This window comes from Oncorhynchus nerka, unplaced genomic scaffold (genome assembly GCF_034236695.1).
Source record: "Oncorhynchus nerka isolate Pitt River unplaced genomic scaffold, Oner_Uvic_2.0 unplaced_scaffold_6896, whole genome shotgun sequence".
Taxonomy (NCBI): Eukaryota; Metazoa; Chordata; class Actinopteri; order Salmoniformes; family Salmonidae; genus Oncorhynchus; species Oncorhynchus nerka.
In genome coordinates this window covers 1-6,947 of record NW_027034421.1, presented here as the reverse complement: position 1 = coordinate 6,947, position 6,947 = coordinate 1, and the positions used below count along the sequence as shown (strand labels likewise).

Genomic DNA, 6,947 nt, shown 5'->3' with positions numbered 1-6,947 from the left:
GAATTTGACACAACTGTGGGAAGCATTGGGAGTCAACATGGGCCAGCATCCCTGTGGAACACTTTCAACAGCTTGAAGAGTCAGTACAGTATCACACATCACAATACAATGCCATAAAGTGTGGGCATGTAGTACCTGTAAATCAATTAAATGTTGTTTATTTCCATATGCAAAGAATAAAGCACAATTGTTCATGTAATATTAGCCTCATAACTCCAGGAAGAGGAAATAGTGATGAAATAATCAAGTAAATGAAAAGACCGAGACAAATGCTGTTGAACTACTAGTTATTTTATTTAAAAATGTAAAATTCAGTGCAAAGTAATATAGTGCGTTAATGTCTAGATCCCTCTTAGGTGGCAAAGTGGCACAAGAATCCTGTGGGGAGAGAAAACAAGAGAAAACATTAATTTAATGTGTGTTAACTAATCAAGGTTCAACAAAGCACTTCAAGTCCTCAAATCCTGAGAGAGAGAGAGAGAGAGAGATATGGACAGAGAGAGAGAAAGAGAGAGAGAGAGAGAGCGAGAGAGAGAGAGATGGACAGAGAGAGAGAGAGCGATGGACAGAGAGAGAGAGAGAGCAAGAGAGAGTGTGGCCTTTCAGATCTCTGCAGTAGGACTACATGCTGGCCATGAGGTTCTCCAGGTGGTACTCCAGGAGGCTGGAGAGCTCAGTGACCAAAGATTCTGGGTTAAAGTACCAGGCCAGCTGCTGCCCAAACATGTCATCAAGCAGAGCCATCAGCCCGCCCTGAAGAGAACACCACACAACACATAGATAATGGCTCTGAGTTACTAGCTTACCAAGAGGAAAGAGACAAGGAGAGTTACTCCCTGTAAAATGTAATTGAAACCCTGTTATTCAGGTCAACTAGGAATAAGGAAGTAAACTATTGACTCTTACATTGAGCAGCAGCAGGTATCTCTCAGCCTTTGGCTCAATGCTGGCAGCAGCGGGCAGGAAGGAGTACAGGAGAGCGTACAGACGCTCCATGAACCCACCAGGGTGCTAAAGGAAACAGAAGAGGAGAGAAGAGAAATTGAAGTGAATTTGCTAATAGAGAGACATCGAAACATGTACCAGTGAGATGCTACTTACCACCATCAGGGACTTCTGAGCTGTCATCAACCCAAACAGCACCAGTTCAAAGAGGACATCTATCAGGTTAACATGATGGATCTAGGACAAGAAAATAGGAATGATTTCAAACAGATCAGATACTGTGATGTATAAAAGACATGCATGTGGTAGAACTCAAAGTGAGACATGAAAGAGTTAATGAACTCACCTTTGCCTCAGCCAGCTCCCTCTCAATGTCAATCTTCTTGGAGGGGTCACTCAGGTAGTCCACAAAGTCATTATAGGCACGGATGAATTCGGACTCGTCCTATCACAAAGCAAAGAGCGTTGATATTAATGAACAGAACACATTTCCCACTGAGGACGCTCTCTTTCCCTTGAATGAATAATGAGTTAGTGAGCTACCATGTGGTGGGCCTGAACCAGTGCGCCCATTAGGACCTTTCCTGCCACAAACAGATGGTTCCTGCTCAGGGTGGAACCAAGCAGTGTCTAGAGAAGAGGGAAGAGTTAGGGTGAGACACCCATCTTCCTCTAGGAGACAGACAAAACAAGAGAAAAAATTTAAGTGGGTCCACTCACAGTGAAGGCCTGGCGCAGGGAGACGAGCCTCAGGGCGATGTCCTCCACTCTCTTGGTGGTAAGGTAGAGGCTGTGGGAGGGAGGGAATGGAGCATGTCAACCATTAGAGTCAATGGGGATACAGCATGGTGATAACTATCCTTCAGCATCTGACAAGCCCAGACTACACAGACATTTAGAGGAACTCACTTTAGCAGAGGAACCTCCCTCTCCTCAGGCAGCAGGTCCTCCTCCCAGCCCTACAACAACAGAACAAACATTCAACATCTGTGACATGACAAACAATGGGTCAATGGATGGATCTTAATGCTACTAGTCTATAGAATGTGTAGCTGTGTGTCTAACATCTGACCTCATAGAGGTTGTGGCCCTCAGGCTCTGGCTCAGTGAACTGCTGATTGGTGGGCGTAGAGACGGAGGCAGCCTCCGACCCCCACGAGGAGGAGAGCAGCCCATCCAGCCCCATGTGGAGAGTGGCGTACACCACCGAGACATCAGTCTGCTGCTCCAAAACACACACAACACACCTGTTTACCACACACACGTTATTAAAAAACAGAGCAGATCTAATGGAAAAATGCCCAGTAATTGGTATTCTATATACATAGGAAAACGTTTATTTACCTGGTAGCAGCCAAACGTCACGTCCACAGACGTCTCGTGGCGGAGGTGAGACGCATACTGGGTCACCCTGCCAGCCACATACTGACAGAGAGAGACGACATGTTAAGGCCAAATGGAATAAGTGAAGAAAAGCCCAATCTAATACTATTTCAGTAGTATTTACATCTTACCTGGATCCAAGTGACAGACTGCACCTTGGTGGCACAGTAGGGGATGCCCTCTGGACTAAGCCTGGCTGTCTCCTTGGAGATGGCCCACACCAGTTGAGTCTCCAGGCCTCGAACCCTACTCACATGGTGCATCCTCACCACCACCTGCTGTGGAGAGAAACGACAAGTAACATCAACAAAACAACATCAGCCATCGCTGTAACATATTTCCATCTTGATCACATGACTCTGAAGATTAGGACTAGATAGTTACAAAGACACATACCTGGGATCCCCCACGCATGTAGGTGATAATGGGGCTGATGAACTGGAAAGTTCTCCAGGCTTTAGCCACTGGACCGGCATTGTTCTGCACAAGAGGGGGGTGACATTACAGTAAATTCAGGTTAGAAACAGCAAACATTGTAACGGTGATGTGACTGTGTGTGGTTCTCTTACCCTGATCACAACAGGACCACAGTACAGGGGGCTGAACCTAATCGGTATCAGCTGCCAATTACCAGTGGGCTCCTAAAGCAGACAACAAAGATTTTCAGAATGAATATGTGGGATACTTTTCAAACATAAAACCAAAAGCTTTCTGAAAAGTGTACCTCAAGGATAGTCGGCACATCCTCAAGGATGATAGCAGCATCCTGGACATGAAGGATAACTGGCAGCAGTGGCACATCCAACTGGACCTCATCCAGTACAGTTGATTCTAAAAGTAGGAACAGGAAAACAAACAAACAGTTATTAGGACGTAAAACGTAGCGCGCTAGCTAGTACTACTAGCAAAAGTGCATCGCTTAGCAACAATTACTCAAGTTAACGTTACCTTGAAAGTTTGGATGACAGAAATACACAACATTTCACAAATTACATTGTCAATGTTGAATGTGGTAAAATAAGAAGTTTAAAACTCCACGTACCCTCTTCGAAGTCGCTGTCGCTGTCCACCTCCCGACGATCGCGAACCCTGCAAAACGGAAAAAGACAACAAAAACAACCCATAAATGAATTTGAACAACCTGTCGACGCAGAAGGCTGCCGACGTCCTCGCACTCTCTCTGTCAATCTTGAAAAGCACCCAGGCATTTTCCAGTCGATGTTTTAATCTCAGGTCTCAAAAATCAGTCAAGTTTGTTGTTGTTGAACAGCAAATTGAAGTTGTTCTTGTTTTCGAACAGAAAACGTTCAATAGAACGCCAATATGTTCTAACGGTTAGATGTCTCATGGCAACGCATATATTTGAAATTGTTGTTTATAAAATTGACAGCTGTGTTGCCATAGAAATGAGTTTGGAACTCCATGGTTACCATTAGAATCCTATACAATTCCTGGTCATCATTCTAATTCCATTGACCCTATTTTGTCACCAGAGGCTTTCCTATGTTGTGTGTGTATAATCTAAAACTTAAAGACCAAATCTATTTTTTAAAGTCACTAGCTAGGTCAATGGCCCATTGAAATGTTTTAGCTTGTTTCATGGAAGTTGTTGTTGAACTTCTGAAAGTCTAGGCTTTGGCTCAGTGGGCTATAAAGTCTTGTGGAGCACAGACAACACGGATAAAACATATTGACCACATTCAGACAAGGGGGCAAAGCCACCTCCCACTGAGGTAGGAGAGCACTGAACCATCTGCATAATAATAATCCATACCTCTTTATAAACAGGATATTATCATTGATTATATCAAAGTGTATGTATGAATAAGTCTGATTAATCTTTATTTATGGCAGGTCACGACGTGAAGCCGGATGAGGTTCCTGTGCAAGGCGCACCCACCAAGCCCAGTCCCATCTCTGTACTCACGACGACAACAACAATGTGATCCCAAAGAAGCATCGCAACATGGTGGTCAAGACCTGTGGATGCCTGTAACATCTGTGGTGGCCCATCTATTCTACATCATTTTAATAAACTTCACTACCATTGTTCCAAAAGATACAAACAGGGTTGATAGCAATAATCTGGCAATATGTGGAAAAATAGTATGTATCTACACTGAACATAAATATAAACTCAACATGCTACAATTTCAACGATTTTACTGAGTTATAGTTCATATAAGGAAATCAGTCAATTAAAATATGTTCTTTAGGCCCTAATCTATGGATTTCACATGACTGGGAATACAGATGTGCATCTGTTGGTAACAGATACCTTTTTAAATGAAGATAGGAGCGTGGATCAGAAAACCAGTCAGTATCTGGTGTGACCACCATTTGCCTCATGCAGCGGGACACATTTAATTTAATATATATATATATATATTTTTTAATATAACCTTTATTTAACTAGGCAAGTCAGTTAAGAACAAATTCTTATTTACAATGACGGCCTACCCCGGATGACGCTGGGCCAATTGTGCCCCGCCCTATGGGACTCCCAATCACGGCCGGGTGTGATGCAATTAATCAATCAAATGTATTGATAAAGCCCTTCTTACATCAGCTGATGTCACAAAGTGCTGTACAGAAACCAACCTAAAACCCCAAACAGCAAGCAATGCAGGTGTAGAAGCACAGTGGCTAGGAAAACCTCCCTAGAAAGGCCAGAACCTAGGAAGAAACCTAGAGAGGTACCAGGGTATGGGGGGTGGCCAGTCCTCTTCTGGCTGTGCCGGGTGGAGATTATAACAGAACATGGCCAAGATGTTCTAATGTTCATAGATTACCAGCAGGGTCAAATAACAATAATAATGCAGCTTGGATTTGAACAAGTGACACCTCTTGCACGACTGACACAGTACCTTAGACCGCTGCGCCACTCGGGAGCCCACATCACCTTAGCATAGAGTTGATCAGGCTGTTGATTGACGCCTGTGGAATGTTGTCCCGCTCCTTTTCGATATTTTTTCCTACAGGTGCTCCCGGACGCTCAGCGCTGCCAGAGTCTTCCTCCTGCCCAGCGCTGCCAGAGAGTCCCGTCTGTCCTGAGCTGCCAGCGTCTCCCGTCTGTCTTGAGCTGCCAGCATCTCCCGTCTGTCCTGAGCTGCCAGAGTCTCCCGTCTGTCCTGAGCTGCCAGCATCTCCCGTCTGTCCTGAGCTGTCAGCGTCTCCCGTCTGTCCTGAGCTGCCAGCATCTCCCGTCTGTCCTGAGCTGCCAGAGTCTCCCGTCTGTCCTGAGCTGCCAGAGTTTCCCGTCTGTCCTGAGCTGCCAGAGTCTCCCGTCTGTCAGCCAGGAGCTGCCAGAGCCGTCAGTCAGCCAGGAGCTGCCAGAGCCGTCAGTCAGCCAGGAGCTGCCAGAGCCGTCAGTCAGCCAGGAGCTGCCAGAGCCGTCAGTCAGCCAGGAGCTGCCAGGAGCTGCCAGAGCCGTCAGTCAGCCAGGAGCTGCCAGAATCGCCCTTCACTCCGGAGCTGCCGGAGTCTCCTGCCTGTCCGGTGCTGCCGGAATCTCCCGTCCGTCCGGTGCTGCTGAAATTTCCCGTCCGCTCGGGACCTGTGGCTTGTGTCCCCAGTCCGAGGTCGGCGGCGAGGGTCGCCGCGTTAAAGAGGCCACGGAGGCTGGTGAAGAGGCGGAGAAGGACTATGGTGGAGTGGGGTCCACGTGCCGCGCCAGAGCCGCCACCGCGGACAGACACCCACCCAGACCCTCCCCTACAGGTTTAGGTTTTGCGGCCAGAGTCCGCACTTTTGGGGGTGGGGGGGGTACTGTCACGTTCTGACCTTCTTTTATTATGACGTTCTTTTATTATGTCTTTGTTTAGTATGGTCAGGGCGTGAGTTGGGTGGGTTGTCTATGTTGTTCCGTTTTCTATGTTGTGTTTGCGTTTGGCCTGGTATGGTTCTCAGTCCGAGGCAGGTGTTGTTAGTTGTCTCTGATTGAGAATCATACTTAGGTAGCCTTTTCCCACTTGTGTTTCGTGGGTGTTTATTTTCTGTTCTGTGTTTTATTTCACCGTTCAGGACTGTTCATTTGTCATTTTATTGTTTTTGTTTCAGTGTTCACTATTTGTATTAAAAATCAAGATGAACACTTACCACGCTGCACTATGGTCCTCTCCTTCATACGACAACTGTTACAGTATGCTGTAGAGTTAAGATTTCCCTTCATTGAAACTAAGCGGCCTAGCCAGAACCATGAAACAGCCCCAGACCATTATTTATCTTCCACCAAACTTCACAGTTGGCTCTATGCATTAGGGCAGGTAGAGTGCTCCTGACATCGGCTAAAACCAGATTTGTCCGTCAGACTGCCAGATTTTGAAGCGTGATTCATCACTCCAGAGAACGCATTTTCACTGCTCCAGAGTCCAATGGCTTCAAACTTTACACAACTGCAGCTGACACTTGGCATTGTGAATGGTGATCTTAGGCTTGTGTGCGGTGACTCGGCCATGCAAACCCATTTCATATTGCACCCGATAAACAGTTCTTGTGACGTTGCTTCCAGAGGCAGCATGGAACTCGGTAGTGAGTGTTGCAATCGAGGACACAAGCTCCCGTTTTGTGAGCTTGTGTGGCCTACCACTTAACGGGGCAGGATAGCAGCATGAGAGGGT

The 6,947-nt window shown here is 46.3% G+C and overlaps 1 protein-coding gene across 2 annotated transcripts; it reads right to left on the bottom strand.

Moving 5' to 3' along the window:
- Window positions 1-270: 270 nt before the first annotated feature.
- Window positions 271-3,736, bottom strand: LOC135566170 (uncharacterized). 2 transcript variants are annotated; one of them, XM_065014004.1, is made up of 14 exons: window positions 3,371-3,736; window positions 3,053-3,159; window positions 2,898-2,969; window positions 2,725-2,808; window positions 2,460-2,606; window positions 2,290-2,370; window positions 2,018-2,167; window positions 1,855-1,904; window positions 1,666-1,735; window positions 1,489-1,575; window positions 1,292-1,390; window positions 1,102-1,182; window positions 907-1,011; window positions 271-753 (listed from the first exon to the last, which is right to left on the bottom strand). In XM_065014004.1, the coding sequence occupies exons 1-14, from the start codon at window positions 3,534-3,536 to the stop codon at window positions 622-624; spliced, it is 1,431 nt and encodes a 476-aa protein (XP_064870076.1). In that variant the 5' UTR covers window positions 3,537-3,736; the 3' UTR covers window positions 271-621. The 2 variants fall into 2 exon arrangements, with proteins under 2 accessions (XP_064870076.1, XP_064870077.1); XM_065014005.1 differs by lacking the exon at window positions 1,489-1,575 and having other exon boundaries at window positions 3,371-3,730.
- Between the last annotated feature and the right edge of the window lie 3,211 nt (window positions 3,737-6,947).